Here is a 13,358-nt window from a genome sequence, read left to right as displayed (position 1 = left end):
CCCACTGTCAGGTCAGTCCTTCCCACTAGATGGAGACTTGGGCAGGGACTCACCAAAAGCTGCACAGTTAGGCAGTCGCAGAGCTAGGAATTAAGCACAGGGCTCCTGGACACTAGACCCAGGCAGGAGAGAGAGAGACTTCACTACAGCTGTGCAAGAGAGGGGCCTCGCAGCCTTCTCTATGCTCATCAATGCAGAAAAAAAAGTTTATTAGTAAAGCTGCCTCCAAAACAAGGCCTGCTCATTGCTCAACTGGGAGAAACTGGCTCCTCTCCCCTCCTCAGGCACAAGCTCATTGCAGGGCTACTTGCAGAAAAGGTTGACAGGCACTTGGAGGAGGACAGCTGCCTGGCTCTATGCAAAGGTGAGTAGTTGTCCAGCAGAAGCATCTCCCTCCCATCCTTTGCTGGCCCTACAGCAGTGGGGGAGCGGAGGAGGCAAACGAACCAAGCTGTCCAACACGGACTACAGGGTAGCCCCACCGCTGGCCCAGGAGAGAAAGGGGCACGAGGAAAGGATTTGGGGTGGGCAACAGCCAATGGGAAGCGGGAAGAGTGTTAGAATAAGGGCAGGACACCAAGCAAAGAGGCACAGGAGGGAGACTGAGGTGGGGACAGAACAATAGAAGGCAAATGGGGAGGGAGAGGCCACAGTGGCCTCTACTGCAGCACAAGAACAAGTGGCAACTGCTGAACATTTGCGGCTGGATCCAGCTACAGGCATTGAGCTGAAATAAATCTCTGCCTTAGATGCACACAGGGTGGGAGAGATTTTGATCAAGTTTAAAATCTTTAATGAATCAGCATCTATCAATCCAGTCCCCCAACCAAAGGGGGGCGGGAGGGGCACAGTGAATTGCCAGAATAAAACACAGCTCCCTCACAAGGGGCAATGGCAGTCCCAGACACACGCTGCTGAAGCAGTCATCTGCATGAGATGGGGGCAACAACACTCCAGGGATGGAAGCAGGAGAGTCCCTCGCCTTTGGCTTTCCAGGAGAACAGCCCGTCCCTACAATTCTCACGGAACCAGACAGCAAAGCCCAGAGAGCCAGTCCATCTTAGTGTCCACTCCGGGGCTGCTTTCTGGCACGTGGCCGAGCTCCGAGACGCCGCACTGAGGGCCTCTTGTGCCTTTGCACAGAAGCTCCCTTGGAAGGGGGATGCTGCTTCTTACGCCCTGTGGTGACTTTCAACCTCTCAAGCTTCTTCCTTTTAAGCGGTGGCTCTGCAGCGACTTCTGGAGCAGACTCTGGCCTTGCTGTTTCCACAGGAGACTCCTCATCTAGAAGAAGAAAAGAGTCAGACAGGAAAGAGCAGAAGATGCTGTGGTGAGCTGCGTGGATGGGGAGGACCAGCCAGCAGTGCACACGAGCAAGGTAGTGTAGTGCAGCTCTGGAAGTAGGTTACCCTTTAGCATTTTGGGGATCACATTGGAGAACTTCTTGAGTTTGGCAATGAAAAACCCATCCATGTTGTGGGTGTGCGGGTAGAAACGCCGTGTGAGTTTGAGGGATGGGTGGAAGCGACGATCCTTGAACCTGGGGGTGAGAAAAGAGGAAATACGAGTTTCCCTAAATTCAGAGGCTATAATCAGAACAAGCTTCCCCCCTCCCCAGAAACTCAACACACCTGGTGAATCCTTCCTTGCCAAAGTCCAGCCCCGTGGGCACCAAGCGAACATTGCGTTTCTTCAGTGCATAATCCACAACCCACTCGTTCTCTTCCACCTGCCATGGACCAAGCAATACTGCGTGACTCTGTGCAGACGCCAACTGAGCTCATGCTGCACCTGGGCGAGCACTCACAGGGAACTCACCAGGATGGAGCAGGTACAGTACACAACGTAGCCCCCTGTCTCCGAGGCAGCATTGACCGAGTCGATAGCACTGAGAAGCAGCTCCTTCTGCAGATGAGCACAACGCAGCATGTCCTTCTCGTCCTGAGACAGACAGACAGAGGGGTTAGCACGCTAGAGTGGGGCTGGCCCACTTCTTCCCCAGACCTAGCCCCCGGCATCCTCTGTGCTTGCTGTGAACGGAGGTGGGATCAGAGCAAGAGCCGCCAGTGGGAAGATGGCAGGACTCAGGGGAGCTTCTACCTCTTAAATCTGGTCCCAGAGAGCATGTGTGATGGAAGCAGGTATCTCTATTCCAGGCAACTTGGTGCAAGGACAAGAGTCCAGAAGCCCTTCTCCTCCAGGATCTGCAGGCAAGCTGGCTTCTCGTGCCGTGCTGTGCCCTAAGCCACGTGTCACCCAACCTCCTACTCACCGTCTCCCAAGCTGCCCTGCCCAGGCTGCTCACCTTGTTGGTTTTGACAGCGGGGTCCTTGGAGATGACACCAGTGCCACTGCAGGGAGCATCAAGCAGGACACGGTCAAACCCACCCAGCACCTAGAAGAGGGAGGAGAAAGATGTCTTGGCCTCCATTTCATGGACACGACAGCAGGACCTCAGAAAAGGAGGTTGGGGGGAGGGCAGAAAAATGCGCCCCCACATGTATTCCTTTCTTGTGAGTCACCACCCACTGCGCCCAGTCAAAGAGAGACTCGCCGGAGTCCATAAAGCCTCGTGGCACTCAGAGAAAGCATGAAACTCCCCCTGCTGCAGACCTTGGGGAACTGGCGTCCATCGCAGTGGCTCAAGACAGCGTTGGTGACCCCCAGACGGTGCAGGTTCCCCACCACGCTGCGTAGCCGCTCAGCATTGCTGTCATTGGCCAGGATCACACCTGTGTTCTTCATCAGCTGAGCTGCCAGGGCACAAAGCAGTCACATCAAGACCCAGAGAACATGCAGCACCCCCACTGCCAATTAGCAGGAGGAATAAAATCCCCCCCTCCCTTCTACCAGGCAACCATCCCCCATGTCCTCCTATTTCCCTGCCCCCCAGGCATCCCCACAGATCTCTTTCACCCAGGCTCTCTTCCCAAACTCCAGAGCTTTCGTCTCTCCTGCTCATTCCCCCCACTCCCAAGCCTCCAGCGAGGTACCTATGTAGCTGGTTTTGCCTCCTGGGGCACAGCACATGTCCAGGACGCGTTCGTTTTCTTGGGGGGCCAGAGCCATGACAGGGAGGAGGCTGGAAGCTCCTTGTAGCATGTAGTGTCCAGCCAGGTACTCAGGGGTGGCACCTTGGAGGGGTGGGGGGGGGATGAAGAACAGAACCATGAGAAGAGAAGCAGCTAAGCAAATGAGTCAGTCAGCTCAAGCCTGTGAAGCCAGGGTCAGTGTCTCACCGATGGGCACAGAGGAGTCGTAGACAACAAGCCCAGTTTTCGACCATTTCCCCAGGGGGTCGAGATTCACACCACGGTTAATCAGAGCCTGAAAGATGAAGTGACAGGGTCAGACTGTTGCTCCCTAACTGGGACAGAGGTTGAGGGGAGAGATGTAAAATCCTGTTTAATTAGCTAACCGGTTAAATGTAACCTTCAAGATTAAATGGGGATGGCCAGGGGCTGCTCCAGCCCCCGTGCAGAGCTGCTAGCTCTGTCTGCATGGGGGTCAGCAGAGCCGGCAGTCCCATGTGGAGGCCCAGGGGGGCTGCTCCCCCAGGACTGGTTAACCATTACTCATTAACATCCCTGGTTGAAGGACCACGATGCTTTGCTCACCTGTGCTAGGTCTCGTCGCCGTGTTTTCAACGTGTTGGTACGAAGCGTCATAGGGCGAGGAACTTCATTAGATTCCAAGAAGTTGACAAGCTGGAGACGGAATCAGAACTTAGGGCCGGAAGGCATATTCAGAAGATCACCTAGTCTGTTTTCCTGTACATCTCAGGCCACCAGCACCTCCTAGGGCTGGCACGCTACACCCAACAGCCAAAGTTAGAGTGAAGTCCTACAATTCTCAGGAAACTAGGCTACTCCGTGGTACAGGCAGAGAACAGGAGGGACCAAGAGGCACTAATGCTGGAGGATTGTGCAGCAGCAGTGAAACAATTAGGGGAGACATACCCAGATAAACCCAGCAAATGACCGGCACCCACATGCTGCAGAGGAAGGCAACCCTGCCCCCACGGTGCAGGGCACTGCCAATCTGACCTGGGGAAAAACTCCCTCCCAAACTTCCATAAGGTGAGACCAAGAGTATGTAGCAAGAACCAATCAGTTAAGCACCAGAGACAATATCGATGTCACCTCTGAGCCCTAGCACGTCCCAGCCACAGCTGCAGCTCTCGGATGTTTCAGAGGAAGGCAAGAGAACCCAGAATACATTGCCAGGAGGGCAGCCCTCCCTGATCCCTGCACGTGGCCAGCTGAAATCCTGAAGTATGAGAGTTTAGAAATATCTGTCACGAACCAGGAGGTCCCTCCAAGACTTCTGAGCTTTACACTGCACCATTATCATTCCAGGGATCAATTTCTCTCCCATTTCCCCCCACATCTTCTAGAGTCTGTTGCAGAACCTCCCTCCTCTAATGGTTAGAAACCTCCTTCTAACTTCCGCCTGAATCTGTTCGTGGCCAGTTTCTATCCATTTGTTCTTGGGCTAACACTGTCTTTCAGCTTACATAGTTCTGCACCCTCCCTGGGGTCTACCACCATGTACCTGTACAGTGCAATCAGGTCGCCTCTAGGCCTTTGCTAACAAGCCAAACTCTTCAGCTCTCCCCTCCTAAGACAGGCCCCTTCTTAAACTCTTCTTTTCAGAACACAGGTGACCAGAACGGAACACAATGTGCCAGACGAGGTCTCACCAGTTCCTTGTATAAGGGCATTACCGTTTCTCTGTCGTCACTGGAAGTGCCTTACCAGACACACTGGGATTGCATTTGCCTTTTTTCACAGCCACAGCACACTGGCAGTTCAGTCACTGGCGAGCTACCCTACTGTCTCTCCACTCCTCTATTGCTTTCCAGCCCCCAGCTTGTAGCCAAAATTCATATTCAACCATATGTGCATGAACTTGCATTCTGTATTAGTAAAGTTCATCCTACTTCTAGGTCTCCAGTTTTTAAGGTCATCCCGTTCCTGTAAAATATTCTGACCCTCCTCTGTGGTGACCATATCTCCCACCTTTATCTTCAGCAAATGTCATTGGCACTCTGTGCCCCTACCAGTTAACCAGAACCTGTAGGCAAGTGATGCCTAACAGTTAACTTTCCCATCCCTAGTACTTCCCTTATTTTAAAAGGAAAATCAGTTCTCTTCTCAAAGAAGGAAAATTGGGCTAGGCTGGCATGATCTGCCTTTGCTAAGCTCAATGTTGCATTAAATCCCTTTGACCATTTCCCACCAGTTTTAATTGTTTTCTTCACAGTTTGCTCTAGTCTAGAGCCCTGCGTGCTACTGAGGTCAGACTACAAGGTCTGTAATCACCCAGCTCTCTCTCTCCCCCCTTTCTAACCACACGAGTGGTAGCTATTCTCCAGGAGAAGCAGCAGAGAAAAGAGAATGTGATAGAGAGCATGATAGAGAACAGGGGAAGGAGGCAAGGAATGGGGTCCATATCTGGGAGGCGGGCAGGCAGATGGGTGAACACCGAGCAACCGCTGTGGATGTAGCCTGGGTGAATGCAGAGGCAGACCTAGGCGGGGCTCATACCTCAGGGAGAGGGAAGAGATCCATGAGTTTCTTAAGCAAGAAGTCACTGTAGGAATAGTAGGCAGCAAGGTCATGGCGCAGCAGCGCAAGGTACTCCTGCCGGGCGCGCCCCACCTCCCGCTTCGTCTTGAAGTCCTGCAGCACCTCCACATTGTCCTTGATACGCTGATGAATGAGTTGCAGGTCAGGCAGCTCAGCAGGTAAAGGGACAGTTAAGGAATCAGGAAAAAGTCTCACAACCCTAGGCATTGCTCAAATGTGAATAGCGTGTGTATATCATGGCATGCAATGCACAGGCACCTCTGCTGCATGGTTTTCAGGCTGCATGTACGGAGTCACAAATGCCTCTTCTGCACAAGTGTCTAACCGGTGACACGCTGGAGTGTTCTAGGCCAGTGTTTCTCAACCAGTGGTACGAGTACCCTTAGGGTTACTCAAGAGAAGTTGGTGGGGAGGGGCCGGGGACGGGACGTCGACAACTGAAATTTGGAGAAAACTGAATTTTTGTTTTAAGTTTTTCCGCGCTTTATTATTTTTGTACTTTTTACGCCCAAAAATTTCATCACCCACCCGGCTACAATTAAGTTGTTTAAACAAATGTGTTGCAATGGTAGAAAAAAAAAATTGTCTGAAAACTGTAGGTACTGGGGGTATTTATAATTTTTGTTCTTTTGAAAAAGGGATACTTTATAAAAGAAGGTTGAGAAACCCTGTAATCTAGTCCAACGCAGTGCGATCTAACGCATGTGGGTGGTAAGGCTCCTGTGATACACTAGTGCAGCCTATCAAAACCAATACACCTCTGCTGCGCAACACGGTTCCGTGCAAGAGTGAGAGCTCAGCTATGCCATAGAGACAGCCCATGTGCACCATACACAACAGAAGGATATTCTCTCTCTCCACTTCTTCACCACTGGGCAACACAAACTGCTCATCTGGCTCCATATTGAGCTGAAGGTCCGCATCCTCCTCTTCCTTCTGCCCCTTGCTTGGGCTGCTCACCCGCTCCTCCTCCTCCTCTTCACTGTCATCCTCGCTAAGACTGTCCCTGAGCCCAAGAGAGGGAAGAGTTAGTACAGAAACCTCCCATGCTCTCCCTCCCCCCATGCAAGGAGAGAAGTGCCACAGCTGGAATCCTGTGGCCACTTCTGGTACCCACAATTCTAGAAGGATGGTGATAAATTGTAGAGGACTCAGAGAAGAGCCATGAGAATGGGAAGGGTTAGAGAGACCCATGGTCTAGTGATTGGTAAGCTAAATACATAGACCCAAGAGCTCAAAGAGAAAGCTAATGGGTGACTTGAGTCTATACACACCTACAGGTGGAACAAATATTTGACAATGGGCTCTTCAACCTAGCCGAGAAAGGCATAACACAATCCAATGGCTGAGATTTGAGGCCAGACAAATCGAGGTTGGAAATAAGGAGTACATTTTCCAATGGTGAAAATAATTACCCATTGGAACAATGTACCAAGGGTCCTGCCAGATTCTTCCCTACCAGCAAGATTGGATTTTTGTCTAAGGAACATGCTCTAAGAATTATTTGGGAGAAGGTCTCTGACCTGTGTTAGCACAGGACAGTGGGCTAGATCAGTGGTCACCAACCAGTAGATCGGGATCTACTGGTAGATCTTGGGAGTCTGACATGCGATCCTGACTGGTTTGGCCCAGAGGCTATCAAATGCCAGCACATCAGCTGCCCATCCCCCACTGCTGTGCACCTCCTGCCCTTTGCCTTGGAACTGTCCCCCACCCCTTCTTGCTGGGCAGGGCAGGGCAGGATGAGGAGGGAGCACTGGGGCGGGGGGGGGAGAACCCTGACCTGCAGTCTGCCTCCAAAGAACGTGTGTGTGTGTGTGGGGGGGGGGGCACAACAGAGCTTAGGATGGAGGGAGTTTGCTGGCTACTTTTGAGAGCAGTGCAGGGCTAGATCGGGGTGAGCCTGCCTTAGCCCCACTACACCCCCTGTGGTAAGCCTGCATCCTGAACCTTTACCCCAGACATAAACCCCCTCCTGCAGCCCAAGCCCCTGCCCCAGGCTCATAGCCCCTCACACTCAAAATCTCTTAACCCAAGACTGGAAACTGCACCTCAATCCTCTGACCCTGCCTGATGAAAGGGAAGGATGGGGGAGGGAGGGAGGATGGAGTGGGCAGGGGTGGGGACTCAGAGAAGGGACACACAGGAAGTGGGACAAGGGTATTTGGGTTTGAGGTAGATCCTGGACTGCGCTTAAATTCAAAAAAGTGATCTAGTGCTTAAAAAGGTTGGAGACCACGGGGCTAGATGATCACAGTGGTCCTTCCTGGCTCTGGAATCCAGGCAGAGTAGAAATGTGGTGGCATGGAAGACACAGCCTCACCCCAGCCCAGGAGAGAATCTGCTGGCCTCCAGCTTCCGAAACCCTCACCTGCCAGACTTCTGCTTCCGGGCAGCTTGTTCGATGGGCAGCAGCTAAAAGTCATGGGAGAGTTAAGAGATACTGGCATCATATGGCAACTCTCTGCCACCCCCATCTATGCCCCTGTAAAACCCACTAACTCTGGGAGATAACACAAGCCCGGGTCCAGGTATAGAAAACACCTCCATTCTTGGGGTCTCTCTCCCATGGGAATAAAGCCTCAACTTTTTCCATACACCCCAGGTCTCCTCCATTTGCAGGATTAGGACCTGGTACCTGAGCCCCACACAATCCCCAGCTGGGGATATCTCCAGTGTTTACTAGCCATGGAAGTCAAGGGTTCCTACCTCCTCTTCCTCAGAGGACGAGGCTCCATAATCATCCACCATCTCCTCATCGCTCCCGTCATCTCCCATGCTCTCCCAGGCATCCGCACCCCCCTCTCCCTCACTGCCACTGGACTCCAAATGCTCCTCTTCATAATCCTCAGCAGGCTGTGATCGCTTGGCAGGAGTCAGTGGGAGTGAGCTGCTGTCACTGCCGCCAAGCTGAGGGTATCCAGAGGCTCTTGCCCCTGGCCTCCTTAGTTTTCCTCCCTCCTGTGGGGATGGCTGCTCTGCAGCTACAGGTGGAAGAAAAGGTTAATGATTCACAACCCTCAAAACCACCTCGTCCTGTCCCATGCAAAAGGAGATGGCTGGAAATTATGCACCCTAACTTCTAGCTTCCTGTAGCTAACACTGGTTACATGTTGTTGCCTTCTCCCTTTTTCTAAGAGGAGAAAGCCTTTTTGTAACATACAGCATGGTGAGAGTTTTAGTAGTGAAGGCTGGTCACAGAAGCATGTTTTACACTTGCAATGGAAAACGGTGCAGCTTACAGTAGTTAAAGAAAGACAGGCGGCACTGGATTGAGACTCTGCAGATCTGGGTTCAATTCCTCACACCATCATACACTGTGTCTGGGAACCTGTCTCATTGCCAAGATGAGCGGTGTCAGTATTTACGTTCTTCTCATCTGCCTGGCTTGCAATGTCGGAGTCAGGGAGCGCCTTTCACACTTTGTGATGCGTTAAACATAACAAGCTTGTGATTTTGCTTAGGTCTTTTAGGTAGGTTTAAGCTGCACCTAGTGTTCCTGCCAGCCCAGTGTCAAGTAACAATAGCCGTGTGTATACTGCTGCAGCACTAGTAGAGACTCAGACCCACATTCCAGTATGTACCCAGGAGGGTGGGCAGGCAGACTCTTGGGGGGCTAACCTGAGCCACTGCCTGTGCTGCAATGTTTGTACCGTTATTACTGACAAGCAAGACTAACTCTAGCCTGTCTTCCTGGGCTGGGAGGTTCACTTGCAGCTGCAGGATAGATACAGGCATTCCCATAAATACAATCTTCTTATTCTCATTATTAAGTGGTTCTCAGAGTCTGTGAAAATCTCTCTTCACTTTTGAACTAGGCCCTCCAAAATTTCCAGATCCTTCAGTGATCTTTTAAGTATCCCGAGCCCAGGTTATTGTGCATCCTGAGGTCCAGGATGGCGACCGCTGCATTGGAAGCTGTATACTATGGAGAATCAGGATAGAAAGCAGAAAAGAGTCTGATACTGTCCCAGTGGCCAGGATTACTGAAGAGACGCAATTTTAAACATTTAGGTTTTACAAATTTAATTTGAGCCAAGTCCCTTCTTAGTCCTGTGCAACGCATGCGTTGGAAGCCCTAGCTAGGATGCCCACAGTACGCTGGATGTCAGGTGAGGGAAGCAGAAAGAGAGGTCCATTCTTTGATAGGACACAAGCTATGCCAGACTCCTACTCTGCTCACAGCTGGGGATGAAAGTGAGGAGAATGGTATTAAAACACTCCGAGAAGAATTAGAGCAAAAAGCGTAGACCAACCAGAACTCTTCCACTAGGGAAATAATGAGCAGTCAACTTGTTAAACACACACCCAGGCTGGTGCCATCCATCTCCCCCTCATCTGTTGCCTTTTTTAGCTGAAGCAGATTCCTCCTTGCTTGGGCTTTTCCTGATCCCATTCGCCTCTTTGCAGCCCTGAAAACACATGGAAAAAACGAACACAAGAATAAATGAACTGATAAACCCTTTTACACCAGAAAGCCTAACAACTCCCTCTGACTTGGACCTGCCAGATTGCAACTAGTGTCCTGAATTTTATCCTCTTTAGAGCAGAATTCACTGGTGTACTTGTACACTCACCTTTTTCGTGCATGGCTGGATAATTTTTTTCCACTGCTATCAGTAGCTAGAAACAAAGATGACACAAAATCAAGGAACTGGTACCAGAAGGACAAAGAACAGGATGAGGTCCCTATTTAGGAGCCCATCCAGGTGTGATTGTATATGTAGGTGGGGGGTAGAGAGAGAAGTGCAGAAAATGGTAAAGAAACAAACACACTTACTTGGGGGAAGAAATTTGGCTAATTCTACCTCTGCTCCCTTCTGTTTGCGGGCTTTGCGCCCCGGGCCACGTTTCTCCTTCCTCAGTACATCAAGTTTGCGCCCCATGTTCACCCTGTGGGGTAAGTAATGGAAGAAGAATGAGGAAAACAAACAGAACAGACCTTCCTTCCACACACATTGCAAACTAGGGGGTGATTCCTTTAGGCAGGGGTAGGGTTAGGCCTGGGAGCTAGATCTGGCCCCCAGCTTGCCTTGATTCAGCTCCTGAGGCTCAAAGGTCCCTGCCAGCACTGGGGAGCTGGCATCTGTGCTCCAGCCCTGTGGCTGCCCAGTGGTCTCCCCATGGGGCTGGAGTGCCAGCATCGGCTTCTCCTGTGTGGAGGGAGCGCTTAGCCTCACGGGTTGCAGTCAGACAAGCCAGGGCTGGATTTGAACCACAGACTCTATCTGATGGGCAGGGGAGGGGAAGGAGGAAGTGGCAGCGCAGCAAGGCACTGACTGAAGGCTTCTTCCCCACCAGGCTGATTGGCCGTAACTGTGGCCAATAGGAACAGCAGGGAGCGGGCGCATCCCTATGTGCATCCCCAGGGAGCTGCAGTAAGTAAGCGAACCCATCGCCAAGCCCTTCCAACCCTATTTCGCTCTTGCACCCTACCTCCTTCCCAGAACCCCACCCCATCTTCTGCCCAGACCTCATACTCCTCTCTGCTCCTGCACCTCACTTTCTCACCCAGCCCATTCTTACACCCTACCACCTTCCCAGTCGCATCAATCCCCAGTCCACTCCTACACCATCCCTCCTGTCTAAACAGCATATCCCAAGCCTGCTTCCCACACATTGAACCCATTTTTGGCCCCACCCCAGAGCCTGGGAAGTCCTCAAAATCTACTAGCCCCAGAATGTGGAGAGTGTCTTTCTGCTTTTCAGTTGGGGGCCATGTCAATGAGGTGGTTTTTTCCCCTTGTTTCTCACTTTTGTGCAGCCTCTGACAGATGTCTCTGTGGTTCAGTGGTCTCTAACCCAAAGGGTTCCCCACTACTGCTTTAGGGCAGCAATTCTTCAGCCTGCCTGCCTCTGTGTCTAACACAATGGTTGTCAACCAGGGCTATGTTTCTCCCTGGGGGATACTTCAATTCATCTAGGTATTTGCCTAGTTTTACAACAGGCTACATAAAATCACTAGTGAAGTCAGTATAAATTAAGAATCCACAGTTATTTATTTATACTTCTTTATGGACTGTACACAGACATACAAGTATCAATGTTACATTCCCATTTTAACGCTAGATGATACAATGACAAATAGGGATGTGAAGGACTAGTTGACTATCCAATAAGCAAATGCTTATTTTGGATAGTTGACTAGTCACGTCCCCCATCTCACCCCTTGCTGCTTCTATCAGATAGAGGCAGGAAGGGGCAGGGGAAGAAGAGGGTACTTCAAAGCAGCAGTACCACTTGTAGCCTGGGGCCAGACCCAGGGGTCCACACAGCGCTGCTGCTTTGAAACGCTGCATGTAGCCCACGGCCAGCTGGGATGTCCCGAATCTGCAGGTGGCATTTTCAAAGAGGGGAAGTTCCCAGTTGACCCCGTGTTCCCCATGGGGCTTTTGCCTCTGCGGGTAGCAACAGCCCCACACTTCAAAGGCCAAGGCGCCCTATCGACTAATCAAATGGTCGGTGCAAAAGGGACGGGCTATTCGCCTCGCCAGTTCTCACCATTTAACACCCTCCACACGCGGGCACCCTGGCTCGGACTTGGCCGGGAAGCCGCTTTTCAGTGCGGGGAGACTGGAGGGAGGCGGCAAACGAGCCCGCTGAAGGGGGCAGAGACCTACCCCCCCCCCCCCGGCGCGTTTCTGAGACCGCCGCTCGCCCCCCCGGGACCCCCTTAGCAGCGCCCCCCCGCAGCCCGCGCCTCGCGCCCTTCCTGCCGCCGCTGCCGCCTTCACCCGCCCGGCTCCAGGCCGCGGCCCGCCACCTACCTTCCGGCCCCACGTGCGCGCCGACAGCTCCTTCCGGGGACAGCTCCGCCTCGCAGTGCGCAGGCTCAGCCCCCCCCGCGCTGCGATTGGCCAGGCACCGCCCCTCCTGCCTCCTGCCTCCCGCTCTTCGCACCGCCCCGCGCGCTGCCCCTGGCGGCGGCCCCCCGCCCGTCCAGCTTGGGGCCGAGGCGAGCGCGAGCCGTTCCAGAGGGGCTCGGCCGGGCACTAGCGCGCGCCCCGGGCCCTGCAGCGGCGGGGAGGCGCTGTGCTTAGCCCCACGCAGCGCAGCAGCGGCGCTTACAGCTGCCCCAGGGCGATACAGACCAGGCCGGCGGGCAGGGCCCCCCCCCCCCGCTGTTCGATCATGGCACAAGCTCGCTTAAAGGCAGCCCTCAGCTTTCCCCAGGCTGCAGCGCTAAAGTCAATGACAGCGGCCTGTGGATACTCGCGCCTGCTCCTCCCCTTAAGTGTAATGGAGGAGTAGCAGGCGTGTCTGCCACACACACGGTTTGGCCGCGCAGCTGCTCTGAGTGCACACAAAGTAGCCCTTAGCTAGCTCACAGCACACAGCCCCTTCCGTTCCCACATTGGAAAGATAAGGAGTTAACCTAAAAATGTAGCCACGTTAGAAACAGAGCCAAGGTGATGCTGGCTAGGCCTATACTGACAACAGCATGTGACTTACACCCGGTTTCTTACACACTAGGATGAAAATAACCAGAGAGGGATGTAGGTGCAAGGCTTTCTGTGCCAATTTTCTTGCTGGCATTTTGGACAGTTCTACACTGCACTGAGACACCTGACTGAGGCTGCAGTGGTGTGGAAGCTAAGCTTTGGCACTCTCTTCCCTCCCTACCTCCTAGAGCAGCCAAACCCTCCACAGTGCAATGAAACAGGCTTAGCCTGAATCTGCTAACCTAGGAGAGCAACAGGTTTTTAACTGCAGTTTAGACATTACCAATGCTGAGCTGTATGAATAGCTTCTTACCACCAGCTGATA

The 13,358-nt window shown here is 52.6% G+C and overlaps 1 protein-coding gene across 2 annotated transcripts; it reads right to left on the bottom strand.

The window, feature by feature from the left end:
- Positions 1-375: 375 nt before the first annotated feature.
- Positions 376-12,469, bottom strand: NOP2 (NOP2 nucleolar protein). Of its 2 annotated transcripts, none has more exons than XM_075904166.1 (17): positions 12,359-12,469; positions 10,372-10,484; positions 10,169-10,214; positions 9,900-10,003; positions 8,301-8,575; positions 7,963-8,006; positions 6,440-6,597; positions 5,550-5,749; positions 3,618-3,707; positions 3,240-3,327; positions 2,994-3,134; positions 2,614-2,753; positions 2,306-2,395; positions 1,819-1,941; positions 1,632-1,729; positions 1,410-1,540; positions 376-1,284 (listed from the first exon to the last, which is right to left on the bottom strand). In XM_075904166.1, the coding sequence occupies exons 2-17, from the start codon at positions 10,475-10,477 to the stop codon at positions 1,061-1,063; spliced, it is 2,058 nt and encodes a 685-aa protein (XP_075760281.1). In that variant the 5' UTR covers positions 10,478-10,484; positions 12,359-12,469; the 3' UTR covers positions 376-1,060. The 2 variants fall into 2 exon arrangements, with proteins under 2 accessions (XP_075760281.1, XP_006124226.2); XM_006124164.4 differs by lacking the exon at positions 12,359-12,469 and adding an exon at positions 12,093-12,246.
- Positions 12,470-13,358: the final 889 nt, after the last annotated feature.

Source organism: Pelodiscus sinensis, chromosome 1, assembly GCF_049634645.1.
Source record: "Pelodiscus sinensis isolate JC-2024 chromosome 1, ASM4963464v1, whole genome shotgun sequence".
NCBI lineage: Eukaryota > Metazoa > Chordata > Testudines > Trionychidae > Pelodiscus > Pelodiscus sinensis.
This window is presented reverse-complemented; position numbering and strand designations above follow the sequence as displayed.

Bases quoted from the DNA above. Each gene is read 5' to 3' on its own strand.
- NOP2 (XM_075904166.1), bottom strand. From the start codon at position 10,477: ATGGGGCGCAAACTTGATGTACTGAGGAAGGAGAAACGTGGCCCGGGG. The intron at 1,730-1,818 runs GTGAGTTCCCTG...GGTCCATGGCAG, and splicing joins ACTGTACCTGCTCCATCCTG to GTGGAAGAGAACGAGTGGGT. The intron at 1,285-1,409 runs GTAACCTACTTC...TTCTTCTTCTAG, and splicing joins GATCCCCAAAATGCTAAAGG to ATGAGGAGTCTCCTGTGGAA.